Genomic DNA, 21,855 nt, shown 5'->3' on the forward strand with positions numbered 1-21,855 from the left:
TTCTTGATTTCTTGTCTTCACAAGTGGAAACATGCAAGATCTTAAATTTTTTTTGGTAAAATTATACTGTGTAAAAATTTCATAATAAGTCTGTCTGAAGCACATTCTTTATGATGAATTTTAGATTTGTTGAAATCACATATCAATTAAAAGTCAGATGTGTTTGTAGGAGGAAGTAATCATGTTATTTAAAGTCATGCAGCTGGAGAAAGCAAGCAGATTATCTCACAGTCTTTTTTTTTTTCAGAACTGTAAAAGTAAAACTTCAGGCTAATTACAATTGGTAACTTCATTTATAAGACACTAGATAGGAAAACCTTCACGAATGGTACCTCTGTTGGGCAAATGGATGAGTTTATATAGCCTGTATATTTATACTAATATGCAGCTAGTTATAGAGCTGATGCATGTATTTATTGAGAAGACCTTGTAAAGCCTGGGGACTGTAGCCAGCCACTGATAAATTTTACATATCTCCTGAAAGGAAAAGACAACACTGACTTTCAGTAACGGCAGTACAGAGGTTTTGTTTATTGTCCTGTAGTATTGGTGATGTTTGCACGTCTAGTTTGCAGAGGTTGTTATGGAGTATCTATGAAAAATGAGCGTTAGTCTGAACCTGGAAATAATGACAAGGAAACAACAACCCAAGAACACTTATGAAAGTGTCCTCTGTAACTGATAAGTTGTAAAGGCTGAGTTTATTCACGTAGCATTTCGAAGCTGGAAACACTTCTTGTATTATGTCAACAAGATGACAATTGTTGCTACTTCAAAAGAATTCTAGGTTCCCAATCTTTCAAAATTGTTATCATTCAAGTAACTTTCCACAGGGAAACATTCTGAATTTAGTAGGGCAATACGTGTATTTGCTGCCAAAATTTATTACAATTGATGTATTTCCTAAATACTTGTTCCATTTCATATTTAGATTAACTCTGAATCTACATCTTACCTGGAAGTAACCTATATCTTAATAACTAAATATTTTAAATTACATGAGGAAAAAAAAAAAAAAAAGACCTAGGAATTTACCACAATCCATCAAAGTGTTTTAACACATGCTTAACTTTAAGCTTGTAAGCAGAGTTACTGCTTTCAGTAGGTCTACTTATGTGTTTAAAATTAAGCTTGTGCTTAATTGCTTTGCTGGAACCAGACCAGAGTGCTTAACATCTTGCAAGGCCTGTGTTCATGATCCTAGCTTAATTGCATTTCTCCATGAAACCTTATTTATGGAGTCACTACTGACGTTTCTATAATTCTATATTTATACAGTGATACAATGCTTTTTATCACATTAGAGTTTGCACAAATGGCCAATTGAAGGAGTGTGAACAGATGGGAGTGCTACATTAGCTCTATTTGCCGTTAGAAATTGTATCTCCGTGCATTTCCATTGGCAAAAATATTTCTCTCTCCTTGATTTCAGATTAAATCGAGACTCTAATGTGCATTGAATGTGGTAGATTTTGGGTACTTGAAAATAACAATATATAACCTACAAGATGCTATTAAAGTGTGGATTCACCAAACATGTTAATGTGCTTAACTCTTACTCATGTGAATAGACCATAGAAGCTAACAGGACTTCAGTGGGAATTGCTCATGTGAGTAAAAGCTATGCATGTAAGCATGTAATTAAGTGTTTGTGAAAAAGATGGCAAGTCTGCAAATAAAAAACTCTGAATGCTTTAATACATGCAAAAAGGCCATAAAAGTCAATGGGAATAACCATATGAGAGAGATTGACTATATATACCGTTATGTATTAGGTCATCAGGATCTTAGCCTTAGTTTAAAGAAAAAAAGAAATAAATCTAGCATGCAGATATTAAAAAATGCTTTTTTTCTTAGTAATAAATAAACCCTATATACTGAGTTAATAGGTCAGTGGAACGCTCAGAAAATTGTAAACAGTCTTCTTAAAGGAGAGTACTCAAAACCTGTGCTGGAATAAGTCACTTTGCAGTAAAGGAAGTAGCACAATTCTGAATGTTCGTGAAGCTACATTAAGGATAAGAAATGCAAAACATTTTGTTTAGAAAGCAAATTGGCTGAATATGTATTAGGGAGCTTCAGACTGCGAAATAATATTTCATTAGGTGAACAATGTAAAGAAAAGCATGAAATATTAAAAAATACAAAAATGTATCGAATTCAGAATTGTTAGATGCTATCACTCGCTCTATCTGACAACCAAGATCTTATAGCCTGCAATGAAAAAATCATTAGAAAATATTGCAAATGCATTAGAAACAAGTAAAACATAAAACTGTAAAAACATCTTTAGTTTGCAAAAGGAATGGCTCCATTTATGCTGAGTGTATATACTTTTAAAAAACCAGCCTAAAGAATATTACAAGGAGTTAAGTCCTGCTAAATTTGTATTCCTAGTTTCAAAATATGGTGACATGGCTGATTTTTGAGGCCTACATATTCTTCGCCAATCTTTAATTATTTTGTTTAAGTACCTAATTTGACATTTTCCTTTAATTCAGCTCAAGCACGGCACAGAGAAAGAGGCCCTCAGATTTCTATTCATGTAGTCACTTTTAAATATTTTTTACTTGGTGGGTGTAGAATAATTGAAATAGAAATACCTTTTTTACCTGGCTTAGGTGGAAGTGAGTGGAAGTCTCTGCAATTAGAATGCAAGATAACAAAGAAGCTTTCTGTATGGACAGTTAAAATGAGAATGCTCTTCAGAGAGCATTCCGGTACCAGATTCTGTTTTTTTTTATTTGCTGTGAATCCAGAAATACTGAAGTATCTTGGATCTACAATGGTAGTAAGATAAATGAAAACAGAACTTGGTTTAAAATACCTAACTTGTTTTCAGAGGATGAGAGTAAGATTTTTTTTCTCAATTAACAGAATTCTCTGTTGACCAAAGGAAAGGATAAAAGACAAATTATTCAATGCTGCACTCGTCTAGATAAAAATATTTTTTACATTATTGCATGAGTTTTAAAGCTTGTATGTCAAAGTATATGGATTCTATCTTGAGCCTCAGCTTTAAAAACTGTACCTAATAGTTACATTATCCTCAGTTATAAATCAACATCACTCCTTTGAAATCAAAGGAAATATGTCAACTGAATCAAGTGAGACTCTAAATCAGATTTTCAATACTATTACTATTCCTGAAAAGAATTTGAGTTGGGGGTTTTGCTTTTTTCAAAAATTAATGACAAATGACATTAAAGCAGTTGGTCATTCTTGTTTTCAATGAAATGCATTTTTTTATTATTTCATATTTTTATTTCATTTAGCTGTTAAAAATTACAATATTTTAATTAACGTAGTAGTATTTCTATGATATTATTTACTTCAGGCTACTTTCAGGTTCCTTGAAGCTACATAGTGAATAAATTATTTGAAGGTTTTTAAACTCCGTGAATTCATTCTTAAAGACTGTATGTTTTGTTTTGTTTTTCAGAATCAACAGCACATAGAAGAGAGTTCAACAGGATGGGCGGGCGGAGTAGGTTTTCTTGTTGTACTCTGTTTTGTTTAAGGAAAATCTGCAGCTTTCCATATGTTCACAGCAGTGTTTTAAAATCAGGGTATCCTTCCGAAACTTTCTGAAAGTCAGAAAATACTACTGGCTTAAACCTGCTACTTTGTTAGTGATGAGGTGAAGCAAAAATTGTTCTTAAATGTTATTGGGACAGAATGGGTGATTTAGATATCAGCTCAGTGCTGTGTTCATTCAGTGAATCAATCAAACTCTGAGGTCCACAGAATTTTTAGTCTGTCACTGTTCTCAAACACTATTCAGAAACTTATTTATGAAAAAAAACAATTTTTAAATAAAGAATGATCATTCAAAATATACAAGCAAATTATTCTACTTGTATTAATCAACTAATATTTGTATATTTATTATCATCTTAAAAAAATCTGACATGATAAATTAGAAATTGCAATGTGCACTGAGTGGAAGATTGTACGCTGCAGATAAACAGATAACCAAAGGTGTTTGTTCCGTAGAGCTATTGAAATAGAATCTAGTTACTTTTAACGTGTACTATAAGCTGCTAAACATCTTGAATACTCTTTATTTATGCTTCATCTACCATTTTTCTTTATTTCAGTTCTTCGTTTCAACACCATATTTCACATCAGACAGCAGTTCATACTACAAAATTTTTAGTGATAAAAATGGCTATAAGCATATTCATTACATCAATGGCTCTGTGGTAAGTCAAACATAGAATGTTTCACATGAATCTACTGTAAATTCCTGAAATAATTCTACTATATTCAGTAACGTATCTATCTTGCTTCACAGGAGAATGCGATCCAAATTACAAGCGGAGAATGGGAGGCAATATATATTTTCAGGGTAACAAGTGATGCAATGTAAGCATTGTGCAGAAGAGAATGTGTTACCAGTGTTGTCAGTAAGAGCAGCACTTAATCATTTGCACACTTAACAGCCATTTGTCAACTCTTCAAATTATAACTAGCTAGAATTTGTTTAGTTACTCAGCACATACACAGCATTTGTATGCAAATACAGTCCACAGGTTTGCAGAGTTGGTTTTGTTATAGAAGAGCCTTTATAAATCCCCCCTTCCCTTTTTTTTAATATATATTTTCAGTCATCCATCTTAGAGGTTCTCATCTAGAAAGTACTTAAGTTTAAACATGTGGTTAACTCTCATCAAATTAGCAATTCAATGTTATTTTCCTGGATTTTAGCCATGGTCTTTCACTCAGGTTATTAGTTAGAGACATTAGTTAGAGTTTAGGTAATTTGAGGAACTTGTTCATGAGAATTAAGAGAGAACTCCTATTTATATATTATTTATTTGTCATCTGATCAGAATTCAAGCTACGATTTATTGAGATGAAATGTTAATAAGAAACACTTAACTTACACTTCAATCACAAGCAGAATTCTCAAAAAGTGCAAAAAGTTAACTTCCAAGAAAGCTTTTCATTTTGATGCTGCTTCCCAGGTCATCATTTTATGGATTTATTAACATGTAAATGAATTTACAGTTTTTATTCAAGCAATGAATTTGAAGGCTATCCAGGAAGAAGGAATATTTACAAGTGAGTGTTATCAATATTGTTTTAATGATACTAGTGTGATAGAAGATGGGTCTGCATTTGCCAATAAAAGAATTTCATTTAAAGAACTTTAAAATGTTAATTTCATGATTTAACTAAAGTGTGATATCAAATAATATCTGAGAATTAAGGAAGAATATCATCTAAGTATACTTTTTTGGGGAAAAAAAAAGAAAACATTTAAAGTGAACCATTTTGGGGTTAAGCTGCCTATGTTGTAGAATTTGAGGCAGACCAATCAGAAATTATAGAAAAATAAATATTATTTTACTTTCATCCTAGAATCAGTATTGGACAGAGACCTTTTAGGAAACAATGCATTACTTGCAATCTAAGGAAGGAGCGATGCCAGTATTACACAGCTAGGTTCAGTGAACGGTCCAAGTATTATGCCTTGATCTGTTACGGTAGGTATGGCATGGGAGCAAAATCAGTTATTCTTTCAGATGTGTATGAGGTGTAGATAATACTGATTATCCCAAATAATGGCTAGATGATTCATGAAAATTTACTATGTCCAGGAGGGATTCCAGGAAAGAAACATCGCCATGTGCAATATCTTGGAAACAGGTTTCTGAAAATGTAAAAACTTACTTTTTTTACCTTTTCAACAAATATCTTAGGGTTTTTAAATACAAAATTGTCAAGTATTCATGCTAGAAAATTGATTTTGTAGCTGACCCATCATTTATGTTCTCTCCTGAAGCTGCAACAGCATTTAAGAAATGTCTGCTTATATATGCTGATGTTCAATGCAGATGATCAAAGCCAGCTGTGGAAAACTACTAAAATGTGTTTTCCAAATGAAATTATTAAAACTAAAATTTTGGACAGTTACTACCCAGTAAATTTTTTAATAATGGAACTAAGAAAAACTTAGTTCAACAAGATGTGATCATTGAAAACACTTCTAACACTGAAGTATTAGATGAAGTCTAATTCTGTTGATGATACTTTCAGTGATCCGAGGTTTCATCTATTATTGTAATCAAAGAGCAATAACATCATAAGCTAAAAATGGAGAAAAAAAATCCAAGTTTTCCTTTTGCATACTTCATGTAAAGTTCACTGTTCTGATTCTGCATTGGATATCAGCTGAGCAGATCCTAAAAACCTGCTAAGCAGAGGAGTAAATGTAACAGAATAATAACGCTTTTCAATCTTTCGTGCAAAGAATGGTCAGTAAGGTCATCACCATATGAAAACCACTCACTTTCACAAATACGATGTGACATGTTCTCAGAAGACTGTTTCACATTGTTAATTCTGCATTCACCTTATGTAATCACATCTCAGGTATTAACCAGATGTCACTTCATCTGTTAGGAAGAAGAGTTTGTTAGTAGATTTAAAGTTACTTCTGTTATGTTTGCTAAGCAACACCTGTATGTATACAAGTCTATGTACACACAGTTTTTGATGTATTTTGTGTGGCAGTTGGTTATGCAGAAGAGAACATTCAGAGTCAACTCTGAGCCCTTTAATAATACACAGTTACCAAAAATAATATGATATACTCTTTATCACCAAAGTCAGGCTTCAAATTATAAACAGCTTTCTTTTTTATTCTTATGACAGGTCCCGGGATTCCTATTTCTACTCTTTTTGAAAACTATGGTGATAGAGGTACTGAAAATATGTCTCATTTCTGGACAATTGTTTTTCTCATTAATTTTCACTATGCAGATCCGTTAATGCAATGTTTATATACATTTAAGAAGCCTTTTTTCCTGTTTGTGTATCAAAAAGAGTTAGTCAAGTATCAAGCTTCTTTATAGCTTTATTAATTAGTAAAATCCAAATATGAATGAACACATGGAGAACTGTATTTTCATTATTGCAACTGTATTATTTCATTTGTAGCACCCTGAAATTTTTCTTGTTTAAAAACTGTAGGTGCAGTGACCCTTGGCGGCTACCCCTCCTCCCCACCCTGCAATCCATGAACCAACCCACCCCATGCAACTATTTACAATTTGCAGTTAGACCTACAGAACTAATTAAAATTTGGGCCAGTGACTTGCCCTTCAGCCATCAGTAGGGAGGCCAGTGAACAACGGAAGCTCATAAAAGTGAAATACTCTGAAAGTCTTTTCCTGGAGTTCCCATTTTTTATGAAAATTAAACGTCCTCTAAGTAATTTGATTTTTTTTAAAGCATTCCAAGTTCTCATTCTTTGAGTGCAGTAGAAGTTGGTACCTCATAGTATTTAACCATTCAAAAATATTTGCATGTGGAAAAGTTTGTTGGTCGTTTCTATTGCAGTTGTATTATGTTCCCAGTCCAGCTGAACTTCCACTTTACCAAATGCTATAAAAGCACTGTATTCTTCTGGTATTTATTTTGCAGAGGTTTTAAAATACAGCTAAGGCATGGATCTGTGTGCTTTTAATCCGTTGTCTAAATGGACTAAGTGCATGATTATAAAAAGGCATTTTTAACCTCTATGTAGGAGAGAACAGTTTTGGTGCTGGTTCATATTGCCTCATTCTCCTGTAGTGTTATTTGCAGGAATAAAAATGCATCCATGCTCTTTGCTGGTTGAATTGGCCTTGGATTGGACTGTAAGTTGTGAAAGAGTGGTAATGGATCCATCTCATTACAGTAGGCAGATTTTTCATCACCCATTAATTTTAGTAGATGGCATGCAGGTGACATACACTCGTTTGGAGGCTCCCACTGTTTATGGTAATGGACAAGTTTCACGAGATTTGAGAAGAAGGAGAGAAGGGTGTTCAGCTGAGTCTGGGTGACTGTCCAAAGCTAGGATGATTTGTCAGCCGTAAAAAATGACTTGAATCTGCAAAACTTCTCAGGGAATTTTAAAAGAACAAATTCCTGTGTTTTATTTCTGGCATCTGCTGAGAAAATCCAGCTCAGGACATGCTGAGAGAAGTACTTCGTGTATTTCTTGCAGCATTTCCAGGAACAGGAAGTGGTTTCCATTAAAGGAAAAAAAAAGGCAAAGAAGGCACACTGATGAAGAAAAATCTCCTGATGTGCAAAAAAGCTTTATTTCTTTTAAAAGTGAAGTTGAACATCACAGATTGCCATTATGTACAGTGTTCTTCTTTGGAAAAACATGTAAAAAATTTAAGGAATCTCCCTGCCTACCTGTGTTTTTTTTTAAAAAAAAAAACTGTCTCCTCAAGTCCACATAGAAGTTTCTGAGCTGTCTTTATTACTCTGCTTTTAAAGTTTCACAGATTTCCTTTCTGTTCTAATAACACAAAATAAAGGAATCCCAATTAACAAAGTAATTAACATTAATTGATAAAATGGGCATTTCTTTTATTTAGAACTCAGAGTACTGGAAGACAATTCAGAATTACAGTCTGCATTGCAAGAGATCAAACTGCCAAAAGAAGTAATTAATAAACTTGAAGTGGATGGCATAAGTAAGAATTACACACTTTTATATTTCTTATTTGCATATCATTTTAATGTTTTCCCTTCATTTTGTTACAGTCACTAGGGTCTGTATGTAAAGCAAACTTTTATCCTGGCAGATGAGGAGTCAGAGCCTATGTTCTGCTCTGTTTGACAGTGAGCAGTTTATCTATGCTTAAGGATATTCATCAGTAAAATAGTAGTTAAAATATATCTCAGCTTCACAAATGCAATTTGCAAATGCCATTTTAAGAATTAATTAGTAAAATGTTTAAATATAATATAAATATCCTATAAAAAGCATTTAATAATCACCAGAAGTGAACATAGCTGTTGCACATAATACTTATTTGTATACACTATTCTTTTCATTAATTATTTTGCAAACAATATTCATAACATAACAATGAATCCGTATAATGCTTCCAGAACTTGGTTATCATTAACTTAACATTTGTGTTCTTAATTTCATTTTTCTATACACCTGGAAAAATAAAAGTATTTAATACATAGTTTAATTACAAAAAATGTTACTTTAACTGTTCTTCAACAGTTATATATGCAAAATTACTTCTTTCTGAGATTGGTATTTTGTGCATCCTGAAGTTTGTACTGAATCATTTTCATATCCTGTTGTACCAGACTATGTATTATAGCAAACTATGCATCATGCTTGGAGGAATCATTTTAATAATGTAGTTTTAAAATATCTTTTCTAGCACTGTGGTACAAAATGCTTCTACCCCCAGAGTTTGATAAATCCAGGAAGTATCCCCTGCTTATCCAGGTGTAAGTAAGACTTCCTTTCTTTCAACATTGCTGTTTTGTCAGAAAACATACTCGATGTTATTAATTAAGGAAACCTGGGACCTTTGCAACATTTTATCAAGCAAAAACAGTTAGTTCTGTTTTGTTTCCTTTTTAAAAACATATCTGGAATAGAAACCAAATGAATGGAAATCAACAAGGATTTTGATCTTAGCATGGCAAGGGTTAGTTCCTCAGAGAAATAAAAAGAATAAAAATACTGTAAGCTATTGCTTGGAACTCAGAGTTCTGCTGCTGCTTCTGTTTACTACAGTGCAGTCTGAAATGGTTGATTTCAGCTTTTTTAATATGGAAAATATAAAAACTTGCTTCTTTTTAAAGAAAAAAAAGGAAACCTAAAGATTTTTTTTTCACCAAATTTGCCTTCCAGAGAGCATTTGACTGTATGGTGCAAGGAAGAGGAATGTCATGTATTGCAGTTGTGCAAATAAATGAAAGGCAGAAAGAGCTGAGTGGGTGTGAAAAACTTACAGTGTTCTTTATGACCCAGTGGTCCAAGAATGCTAAGTATGCTTGGCTGTCATTTAGGGGAGAATAGGACATCAGTTATATCCTTGAGGTCAAATTTGCGTTGGGCCATTCTCATGAGGAGGGCCTATCTATACAGCTCAGCTATGTGGAGGGTGGTCTGCCCATTGCTACAACAGCTTTAGATATTCCTTGCTGAAACTAAGCTGAGCTGATGAAGGCCACTGTGTCTCCTTACACTGTGAGTGTAAGGAGACAGGTTTTTTTTGTTTTGTTTTTTTATGTTCTCTTTGTTATGACTATATGTGGAGGTTAAACACAGAAAAGCCCTGAACTCCAAAAAAAAAAAAAAAAAGGCTAGTAATACCTCATTTTTCTATCCAGGAAATAAAGAAAATAAAGATCTGTGACTTTGAGGCATGTCTCTCTCCAGGATTCCTGCTGAGGCAATTACTTGATGCATAATCCCATATTTTGACCTAAAAATAATGGTTTGCCTTAACCCAGCAAAGTCTTACAAATGTATAAAAATGATAGCTGGACTGTTTCTATGCTCTCTGAATCACATCCATATAGCAAAGTACTTGTGAAGAAAGTATCAGACGTACCTATAGCCCTAGTCTATTTCCAGAAGATACTTCTTCAATATCCGAGTCATTTATATATGAGTTGTGTGATTTTTTTCCGTCAGATATGGAGGACCCTGCAGTCAGAATGTAAAGGACGCGTTTAGTATTAGTTGGATAACCTATCTCGCCAGCAAAGAAGAAATTATTGTTGCTCTAGTGGATGGCAGAGGGACAGCTTATCAAGGTGACAAGATTCTGCATGCAGTATATCGAAGACTGGGAGTCTATGAAGTTGAGGACCAAATCTCTGCGGTGAAGTAAGTACAGTATTTCCCCATATAATTGTGCTTACATGCATACAAAAAGTACTGTGAAAAATATATATATGCTAGGAAGTAAGGCAAGAATTAAAGTAGAAATAAAATACTACAGAGTTGCTTGAGGTCTGTGTGTTTTTCTGTGGTGTCCATGTATGGCTAAGTGATTTGGCCCACATTTAGACCTCATAATTTCCATTTTATAAGAGTAGCATCAGTGGCTTCATTCCTAAGCCCAATGACATAAGAGTGTCACTGCTGAGAGATGAGCTAGGGGAAACCTACTTCAGTGACTTTAGTGATCCATAGTGACGGACCTTCATGAAGGTTGAATGTGAAGTTTGTAACTGCTGAATCCCACACTCACCTTCAGGAGGGTGGTTAGTCAAAAACTTGCCTTCCATGCCATTATAAGGTAATTAAAAACAGCTAGGCATGTTCTCTCATAGTTATTCTCTAACAGATGCTGCTCCACACCAAAACACATGAGGTATTCCAAGGGAAAATCAGGAAAGATTTTGGGAGGGGATAAAAGTTGAGAGTTTTGTGAACAAAGGCTGTTTGTTTGAATCCCACAGACATGGGTGCAAGGCAGGAACTGTGGGTTCCAAGCCTGGATTTTGATCTTGAGTGTGGCCTATCAGAGCATGGATAGATTTCCTGGTGCAAATAATAAACAGGATTAGTAAATACCTTCTTTCCACCACTAATAGACCTGGCTTTGCATAGCAGAGCTGGAGAAACCCAGCATCCTAGGTTTCCACAGCTTTCTCTGCATGTCTGAGAGCACTGCCTGTGTCTGCTACTGTGGTAGGATAGTATCTTTTTTCCTCCTCCTGCTTTATGATTTTTGCATTTCTTCCTCAATAATAAAGCACACTGTTACACTTTTCATTGATAAATGGAAGATATTAAAACCTTGGCATATATACAGCTAAAAGTAATCCGTTTGATTTTCTTTCTTAAAATACGGTAGTCCGTTTGATTTTCTTTCTTAAAATATGCTGTTGCTGCTAAATGTTTCAAAATATCACAAAAGAAATAAATGGCTTTTTATTGCTCTGAATTGTCGCTTGGACATAAAATGTCAGAGACAAGAGAGAGCCTAAACTGATTCTACAGTTGCAGAATCTGCTGAGGCAGGCTGTGAAGAAATGACCTCAGTCTTCTCACTTTCCAATTTTCTGTCAGCATCTAGACTAAATTTTTATTCTGTAAGATGTATTGCATTCCATCCTCCTGACCTAACACAGAATTTCATGATGCATGATTTTTAGGGAGGATCTTATACTCAAGTGGTGAGTTCTTGGAAAGGCTTTAACTTTAGGAAAGAACCCCGCTAATTAAGGCAGCAGTATAAGAAAGCTGAATCATTTTTTGGCTTTTCTAACTTTGTCCCGCCCAGACAGTATCACATATTTTTGGTATTTCCAGTCACTTTTGCTTGCCCTAGTAAAAGCCTGCAGTTGCTGATGTATATGTTGAGATGTATCTGAACCTATTTTCTGTACTTGTCACTCTTGAAACTATATTGTATCTTTTGCACCATCTCCCCTTCTGTTCCCTCGCTATTACAGCTATGGAAATACAGCCATCACACCATGATGAAGGATTAATGTGGGAAACCTTGTTTTCAAAAAACGCTTTGACCTTGTTTGAACATTGAGTGTATAAGCGAGATATACCTTTCCTCCGTGTGACCTCACACATTTTGAAGCATTTTGAGCATTCTGAGCATTTGAAGACGTTCTCAGTATTTTTATTATAGTAGCAGTATATGCACTACACTTTTCAGGCACATAAAAAGAAAAGTAAGTTCCCTGGAATTTTCCAGGGAATTTAAAGTCTCAGGGATGTCTCTACAAATGAAGAATATCAATTCACTGTAAGATGAGTATGCTGAGCAACCTGCAGGTTGAGGTCTGACACTTCTGGTGTTAAAAGAATGAAAATGAACCTATGGAGATGGCCTATGGAGATGTGGAGCTATGGAAAATGAGATTTGCCTGTTAGTGGGAGAGCACTTTTAAAACTCTTTTTTTCATTTTTGTCTCTGCATATGTGCATGCAGTTATATGCACATGTACAGAACTTGTATGTAATATTTAATTTGGTGAGATAGTGTGGACTAAATATCTAGTCGAATATTATATATGACAAAAGAACTGTTTCCTAAGAAGCCAGTTGGAAAGAATGTGCTGTCACTGGGAAAAACAATTAGTTATTTTGAAAGTTTACATTTAAGCTTTTTGCATTCTTTCAAGATGAATTCTTCCTTTTACTCCGAAAAAAAATGTGTTAGTTCATTAATCCATGCTTTGGAGAAATGAAACATGCTATTCTGATTGTCAACTTGCTCAAATTGATACGTTTTTAAAAAAAAAGTGAAAGAAAAATTACATTTGGCTAATTGGTTATGGTATTAACATCTCATTTTCATATTTTATGCATTTATTACTGTGATTTTCTTTTTTACAGGAAATTTATAGAAATGGGTTTTATTGACGAGAAAAGAATCGCAATATGGGGTTGGGTAAGTGGGTTAATTTTTTTGTGTGTTTATTTTTATATAATCCTGCGATATAGTTTTTTAAATTCTTCTGTGTTCTGTCCTCAGCTTTATAAAGCTTTCTCTGCAAGCGTTCGTGTTATTGCCAAAGGGATAGTTCCTGTTGGAACCTTCAGAAAGACCTTCTCTTTCATTCTCTTTAATTTCTCTCCTTGCCAGGGGAATTCTTCCGGTCCGTCAGTGTTTACTTTCCTGTTTGTTTGTTTTCCTTGGTCCATTTTCATTTTAAGAGACTTTCCATGAAACATATTACAGGGTGGATCTTGTAAGGTTCAGTTTAACTGTAAGTGTGGGCATGGCTGATCTTAGCAAATGAGCAGGGTTGCTGAAATCTTTGTATGAGTTTTTTACCAATTAATATTTAAATTAATTTTGTCAGACACTGCTATTAACATCAGGATAAAATGGGATGCCATATGGTGAATGAAGTGACACAGGCACTTACAAGTCGGTAATTTTAAAGTGACATTAAGTATGCTAGGACACATGAAAACCTTTTTTTTTAATCACTTTATATTTTATTTAATAACTGCATTTCAAGAACAATTTAAGAGATTTCACAAGTATAAAGTATTGTATAGAGTTGAAAAGAGTTGGAAACAGTCTCCTAATTTAGAGCTCACATCAGAAGCAAAATTCTCCTCTCTACTTTCAGTAATTACAGTATTAAAATCATGACTTGGACGAGGGCATAGAGCGCACCCTCAGCAAGTTTGCAGATGACACAGAACTGGGAGGAGTGGCTGACACTCCCAAGGGCTGTGCTGCCATTCAGAGGAACCTAAACAGGATGGAGAGTTGGGCAGAGAGGAACCTCATGAGGTTCAACAAGGACAAGTGCAGGGTCCTGCACCTGGGGGGGAATAACCCCAGGCACCAGTACAGATTAGCAGTTGACCTGCTGGAAAGCAGCTCTGCAGAGAGTGATTTGGGAGTCCTGGTTGACAAGAAGTTAACCATGAGGCAGCAGTGTGCCCTCATGGCCAAGAAGGCCAATGGGATCCTGGCTGTATCAGGAGGAGCGTTGCCAGCAGGTCGAGGGAGGGGATCCTGCCCCTGTGCCCAGCTCTGGTGAGGCCGCACCTGGAGCATTGTGTGCAATTCTGGGCTCCCCGGCACAAGAAGGACATCGAGCTTCTAGAGAGAGTCCAGCGTAGAGCCACAAAGATGATTAAGGGACTGGAGCATCTATCTTATGAAGAAAGACTAAGCAAGCTGGGCCTGTTTAGTCTGGGGAAAAGAAGGCTGAGAGGAGATTTGATCAACATGTTCAAGCATCTGAGGGGCAAATGTAGGGAGGATGGGGCCAGGCTCTTCTCCGTGGTGGCTGGTGATGAGGGGTGATGGGTGTAAGTTGAAACACGGGATTTTGCACCTGTGTATGAGGAAGAACTTTTTTACTGTGAGGGTGGTGGAGCTCTGGAATAGGCTGCCCAGAGAGGCTGTGGTGTTTCCTTCTCTGGAGATCTTCAAAACCAGCCTGGACGCCACCCTGTGCCACGTGCTCTGGGTGTCCCTGCTGGAGCAGGGGGGTTGGACTAGATAATCTCCACAGGTCCCTTCCAACCTCAACCATTCTGTGATTCTGTGATTTATAGCCTACATTTTTACAGGTATCCCTGAATTGTGCTGCCCAAACAACATAGTTTCAGGTTCACCAAACTCTTCTGGATGGCAAAAGCTCTTAAATGGTCCCTAAAGCAATTCAGGCTTTGAATGCCACCCCACTGCCTCATATTAATCCTTTATTTTTTAGCCCCGGGCACTGATTGTTACTAAGCATCCACCAAATCAACTGAAAAATTGAGTGAGATATTAATTGTTTCCGTATGCATGCTCCTCACTGCCATTTCAAGATGGAATGATATTTAAGATGGAAGGGCTGACTTTTGCACATTGATGTTGATTGCCCTTAATCTTCACATACCTTTGATGAGGTTGGTAATCTTCAGAATTTGCTAGGAGCTCCCAAGCTTTCATCCCTCCCTCCATTCCAGAATAAGCAGGAGCCCATTATTTCCCCAGGGCTTTACAAAAGTTAGTTCCAACCTCATTTCCATACCCTATGGGCAGCCAAACCAAATGCTTTTTATTTACAGTATTTTTCTTTCTTAGCTGCTAGCCCTGTCACAGTTACACCACTCTGTAGTTATATCCAGGCTTACTCATTATTTTGTCTGACTTCCAGCTATGAACTCGTTATTGCTGCTAGGTCCCATTTTGAGGCTAGGCCCTCCCTAGAGGGAACTGTAGCAGGTGGTAAGGAGGAATTGCTCCAATCTGAAGTTCCCAAGATGTTGAGCTTGTTGAGCAGGACAGGTTATTACGGGAGGGAGAACCTAGAAGTAGCACTCTCATCCCTGGTTGAGAAGCAGTAGACACGAGTTGCCACAACAGAAATTCTGATTTGGTACTAGACTTTTTTTTTTTTTTTTAATTACAGCAGTCAGCAGTGGAAGAAGTTTCCTAGAGAGGCTATGGTATGTCCGTGTGACCTTGGTTGACCTCATTTAAATTTGAAGTTAACTTCATTTTGAGATGGAGTTTGCATTAGATTACCTTGGAAGACCCTGCCAACTTAAATTTTTCTATGATTCTAAGTGCTAATGGAGCAGAATCCTGGGATAAGCAACAAGCAATAACAGGACAAGCAATCCTGGAAATAGCTACAAGAAATGACATGATTCAATCAAACTGTCTACTCATCTCTTTCTCACCAAAAAAAAAAAAAAAGATTCATCTGAAGTCAAAAGACCAGACAAAATCTTTGGTTGCTTTTGCCCTCTTTGCATTCAGAGTAAAGTAATTGCTCTGAATTTTTTGCTTTTGCTTTGGAAGTAATTTATATGAGTTTAATTCAGGAGAAAAAAAAAAGATACTTCATTAAAAGTCTTAAGCTGTCTGTGTTTTCTTCATAGTCCTACGGTGGATATGTAGCTTCTCTGGCTCTTGGATCTGGCAGTGGAGTATTTAAATGTGGAATTGCTGTGGCTCCTGTCTCCAGCTGGGAATATTATGGTATGAAAACTTGTTATGAATTGGACTTGGAAAGAAGGATATAGTATATCAAGACTTTCTAAATTAAATCTTTTAGCTTGGCAGCAGAGCTTGGCAATATGAAACTTAAAGACGTTGCCATTACCTGAACGTAAAACTCTTCAGACATGAAGTTTAATGCTTTCCTTACTGAAAATCACTGACTGCAACTTGCATTTTGGAACAAATTTTGTCATTTAGAAGGTGTACGAGTATAATTCCATATACATATCTGTGATGGAAGGCTTTAAGGTCCATTTCATAAACCAGTTTATTTGGGAGTGATATTTCTAAAAATTCTTGTTATAACTTTACCACTGAATTCAGGAATATATTTTTTTTTCTGTCAGTAATGGAATCACAGTGCACATAAGCTCCAGTTACTGCAAATAATCTCTGTCAGGAATCAGTATTTCTGCTGATTACAAAGTTATTTCCTGCAAAGCAGTGCAAAAAAAGAGGAGTCAATTGCATCTGATGTCAGACAACTTTAAAAATATTTTTCCTAAATACATCCCTTCAGACCTTTCTCAGCCACATCTTTCGTCTTGTGCTACAAGACATAGATTTCTTGTATTTTTGGTGACTTAGACTCCAAACTGTTCTGAAGAAACAGTGGGCGAATAAAGCAAACACATATTCATACTTATTTTACACTTGTTAAGTTCTTGGCATGGTGTAGAGGAACATTAGTGTAAAAAAGAATGATGACATGTATGTTTTTCATGAGCAAAATGTAGCACTTCTAACACATTTACTTAGCATATGGTTGTTTGCTAAGAAGTCTTGGTTATGAGAAAAAATTTTGGTTAAATGGGAAAGATTCCTTCCCTTATTGCTAGCACAGACATTCCTTGTATTTGCAGTGTTTTGCAAACAAAAGGGAAAACATTTGATACAGGAAGCATAGTCTTTGTGTTTTCACATAAATCTTGGCATCAAGATCTTTTACAGACATTTTCACTCATGATCACAAAATTTTTTCCAAAATGTAGGCAAATATAACAATTTTTGCAAAAGTCTTTGGCAAATAAAAGAAGAGTTACAAAAATTTCAAGAATTCAGTGATTATTTTAGGTGAAAGTAGGTCAGTCCCTCACTGGCACAATCTTTACTTTAGGTGAATTTTTAGGAGGAAGTTAAAAATCATGCTAAAAACACATTGTAAAATCCAAACAGTTAGAAAGGAAGGAAGCGAAAGGAAGTCATAAGTCATGAGTTCTGGCAAACAGATCATGTTAACATTAAGGTGAACTGTGTTAGGGCAAAATAACAGGATGCTACATATTTGTGTCTCCAGGCAGTATAGGATGTACTGGCCCTTAGAGCTTCAAAACTCTGTCCTACCCTTTTTTAGATGCACAGAATGGAATTTGGACCATAATCTTTTCTCTGAAATCCTCCCACTAGCCTTCGTTTTCTGTGTGAATGGATATATCAGGTGAACAGTTATAAGATGGCAAGGGAGATTGCATCCAGGGACAATGTATTGTCAAAAGCATTAAGTGTGTGACCATTTTAATAGAATTCTCAATTTATCTCCTTTTTCTTCCTCAGTAATTGACAAGCTGAATTTTCCACTTCATCATTCTAATGCAATTCCACTGACCTCAGTGGACTTGTTGTAGATGTACTGGTACAAGAGAGCAACGAATTTGGCTCAGAATACTGTAGAAATGCCAGCCATTCAGTCTATTTCATTGAAAAACCTAAGCCCAATATGGTTGTTTGACACCGTGTTGACAACAGATATTGCACATTTTCTGTTTTCATTGAACCATGAAGTATTTTGATAAACGGTAGGCTACTTAGAATCTTTGTACTTAGTTTATTGCAAATTACCTCCAGGAGCTATAATTGACTGATCTGGGAGACATGGTACACATCCTTATGCTCAGTGGTAGCAAATGTAAAGGGTACATAATAAAACAGTGGTACTCAACTTCTTCAGTCATCTTTTTTCCCTTGGAAAAAAAAGCATTTCTACTTTTTGACAATATTCCAGGGTAGTATACCCTACTGGATGATAGGTAAACAATCTCGATTCCTTATTGATCACATTGTTCATTACCTCTGTTATGACAGGGAAATACGGCAGCTCCTCTTGGCCAGAAAACCACTACTGTAATAGATAAATAATTTGCGTATTGCTGCAGCTTGATTGCTGAGTATATGTAAGTTTTTCTTTCTAGGAAAAGTCAAAAAGAAAGTGATGTTCTCATATTTTCATAATTGCTGAATTTCAATGTGGTTACATGATGTTATTGAATAGGAAGAGGACAAAATATTTATATACATTGTTACTGTACATACTCATACACATCCTAGGCTCAAATTTTGGTTTACTTCCCTTTTTAATATGCCAACCATAAGCTGCATCATATTTCTGTCATGCACCTTTTATTGGGTCATACAATTAATTTCTGGAGTTCAGCTAAATAGTCTAAAACAGTATCAGTTAATTATCTTAATCCACAAAACCCTCTGCTGGTTCTGCAGATAAGTATCAGACTTCTATTTATGCAAAGAACAGCTAAAGCATCAAAAGTTTTATTAACTAATCTTAGTGGTTGATTTTCTTAAGCATGTTTAAGTTTGGCATACTATGAGACAACCAAGCAGAACAGATACAATTAAAATAAAAAACATTTTATTTGCTATGTGTTAGGGAAGATATGTTGTTAACTATATATAGTATGCAGAAGTGTCTATGCATTGTCTATCTACAACTTTTTTTTCTTTAATATTGCAGCATCTATCTATACTGAGCGATTTATGGGTCTTCCAGTAGAGTCCGATAATCTTGAGCACTACAGGGTGAGAATTCTTCTTCTGTATTTATTTGTCTTAATCCTGAATCATGCTTCCATGGACAAGCGAAACAGTGAAGAAAGAAAATGACCTGCAAGTTTTCATAGTGGCAGCCCTGTGGCAGCTGAAGCTACTGCTGTAAAATTCCTATTATCTCCTTAGTTTATCAATTCTAAATATGCTATATTGAAGGATCCTTTTCTTCTTATTTACACAGGTCTGACAATTCTGCCAATGCAAACCATTAACTTAGCAAAGAACTCATGTGAAAAAGGTTAAAATGCTCATGTTTATCAAGCTTTGGTTAGTACTGTTAGCTGTGGTTTGTGAGCTGCTTTGTGTTGGTATAACTGTCCAATAATAAACATACTAAACAGCCAGCACACCTTGCCCTACCTGGAAATGGTTGCCGCTTTACTTTCCATTAATAGGAAATCTAGAGCTTCCTCTAGCAGCACATGCACCAGCTCACAATACTGAGAGGCCTAAATGAAGGCCCTAAATTAAGGCCTAAATGAAAGTTTACCTAGTTTCAGGTAAACTAGCTGAAAGACTGGGTTTTAGATTATATTCGCAGTGCCTATTCCCCACTCCAGCCCGAACTGTAGAAATGGGCAATGCCAAACTGCCTGGGGTAGAGCTGTTTGGGCAAGAATCAGAGGATTTGGGGAATGGCACATGGTGGGAACGGTGCTTCTGGTAAACTAGCCATTAGAAAAGGCACCAAATGTATATGAGTTCTCTTATGATCTCAGACAGATATGAAGTCACTGTTGTAGTTTTGTGCCTGTCCAACTGATTATTTTTACACTGAGTAATGAAAGCCTTTCAGCTCCATGAGTGAGTGGTTTAAATTGAAGCTGCTGAACTGTTCATTTTTCCTCTCAACAGAATTCAACTGTGATGGCAAGAGCAAAGAATTTCCAAAACGTGGAGTATCTTCTCATCCATGGAACAGCAGATGGTGAGGTTTGCAAATGGCAGTACAAATACAGAGCCAGAATCACTTTGTTTGAAAAACATTAAGCATCTTTCTGTGCCTTTGATTAGGGTCAGTACTTAGATCTTTGGTACATTTCCATATGACATATTACAAGATGCTTACTCATTCTTAGCAATGTCAACTGTATCGGTAATTGGTGGACACAACTTAATGCACTATAAATTTATGCTGTGTGATATTTACATATATCAACAGCCTGTCCCTTTTTTTTCCTTTTCCAGATAATGTACATTTTCAGAACTCAGCACAAATTGCAAAAGCTCTGGTAAATGCACAGGTGGATTTCCAGGCAATGGTAAATAGCAGACTATTTTCCTTTTTGAACAGTAGCTTTGACTTTGTTTACAAGCTTATCTGACATTTGGCAGTGTTTTTAAGAACCCAGTCTAACTGAACAAGCTTTAAAATGTGGCAATTGCTAGTGCATTTGTTACAGTTTGTACAGAATTTCTTTGTCGAATGGTTTGTTCTGCTCTTTTTTTTTTTTCTTTCTGTCCAGATAGTAATAGGATTTCATGGTGCTAGGATTTCTCTTGTGAAGGATAGCGTGGAGAGTTTTAAGATGATCCAGGGAGAAGAATGAGAATCTGTTCTTCTGAAAGCTACTGATAATGTGTATAGTGAAAGAGAGGTAGATGGAAGAGTTGGCTTTTGGAGCGCAAACTGTCTCTGATTCTGATGAATCGTGTCTTCAAATAGATAGGCCTGTAGGCCTATCTCCCTGATAGGGAGGAGGTGGAACATGAGGAACACATGAGATATCCAAGCTTTTTCTCATCCTGGATGAGAAAAAAATGTTTTCAAAACTCAGTTGGGGTACAAGGTGTAGACAGAGAATCAGAAGGATTTTTTGCTTTTCTTATCCTGTTTCCAATATGGAATGTTTCCAGTAGAATTCCACAACATTTAAGCAGAGACTTACGACTGAGAGGCCAGTGTTTCTAGTCTGTAACCCCTATTGTCAAGGCCAGGCAGTGATGTCAGGGACATTTTATCCCCAAGGGCATCCCAGAGCTCTTTTGCCTGACTTGATAAAACTGACTCATCAGTACAGAGGCAGCTGTGCTTCTAGATTACAGAAGGTTTAGAAACTTTGTTCAACAGAATATGGCTGTAATGGGAACTTATGTGCTTTCTTCTATATGGTAATAAATAAACTCTGGGACTGTTTAATTGCAGAAATTAAAAGATAAAGTAGGCTTTTTTTTTCTCCTTTTTCAGTGGTATACTGACCAGAACCATGGAATTCCAGGCCTTTCAAGCAAACATCTCTACACACATATGACCCACTTCCTCAAACAATGTTTTTATTTGTCATAATGAGTGGGCTTCAAAGTGGCATAGGCAAGGTGTCCAATTCGTTTCTGGGAGAATGCAGTGCTAACAGTTCCCAGGTTGTATAGTTTTCAAGTGAATTAATAATAGGAACTATGAAGTTTTAAACTTGATGTTTACATCATTTTTGATATTGTATATTAGCAGATGTTATGTTAATACATGTTTTGGCACACTTAGCACCTATTTGACAGAAAAAAATAAAATAAGACTGTAAAATACCATGTGCTTTTATTGTCATCTTGTTTAAACCTATGTTCTGCATTGCAAAGACAGGCGGCCCGTTGAGAAGGCATCTGCAAGCTGAACAGGCTCGGGTGTGTTAGCTGCAACTGTAAAAAGGGCAAGGAGCAAGGAAGCAGTGCAAGTGCCTAATTAGCATGCTAACAACAACTAGTTTCTTAAAATGTATTTTTATTTCCAGTTTCTTGGAAAGAATCCAAG

General features: G+C 35.9%; 1 protein-coding gene across 1 annotated transcript in view; it reads left to right on the forward strand.

Moving 5' to 3' along the window:
• Positions 1-21,631, forward strand: part of FAP (fibroblast activation protein alpha) — a 36,152-nt gene extending 14,521 nt beyond the window's left edge. Inside the window, exons 12-26 of the mRNA XM_010228797.2 lie at positions 3,443-3,487; positions 4,101-4,205; positions 4,298-4,368; positions 5,014-5,067; positions 5,368-5,492; positions 6,664-6,711; positions 8,385-8,483; positions 9,195-9,264; positions 10,463-10,657; positions 13,136-13,190; positions 16,145-16,244; positions 19,015-19,079; positions 19,965-20,037; positions 20,298-20,371; positions 21,298-21,631. Of these exons, the coding sequence (XP_010227099.2) occupies positions 3,443-3,487; positions 4,101-4,205; positions 4,298-4,368; positions 5,014-5,067; positions 5,368-5,492; positions 6,664-6,711; positions 8,385-8,483; positions 9,195-9,264; positions 10,463-10,657; positions 13,136-13,190; positions 16,145-16,244; positions 19,015-19,079; positions 19,965-20,037; positions 20,298-20,371; positions 21,298-21,396 (1,278 nt within the window). The 3' untranslated portion in view covers positions 21,397-21,631. The remainder of the gene's footprint in view (positions 1-3,442; positions 3,488-4,100; positions 4,206-4,297; positions 4,369-5,013; positions 5,068-5,367; positions 5,493-6,663; positions 6,712-8,384; positions 8,484-9,194; positions 9,265-10,462; positions 10,658-13,135; positions 13,191-16,144; positions 16,245-19,014; positions 19,080-19,964; positions 20,038-20,297; positions 20,372-21,297) is intronic.
• The last annotated feature ends 224 nt before the right edge of the window (positions 21,632-21,855 follow it).

This window comes from Tinamus guttatus, unplaced genomic scaffold (assembly GCF_059628265.1).
Source record: "Tinamus guttatus ecotype Peru unplaced genomic scaffold, ASM5962826v1 Tinamus_guttatus_pri_ptg000060l, whole genome shotgun sequence".
Classification (NCBI taxonomy): domain Eukaryota; kingdom Metazoa; phylum Chordata; class Aves; order Tinamiformes; family Tinamidae; genus Tinamus; species Tinamus guttatus.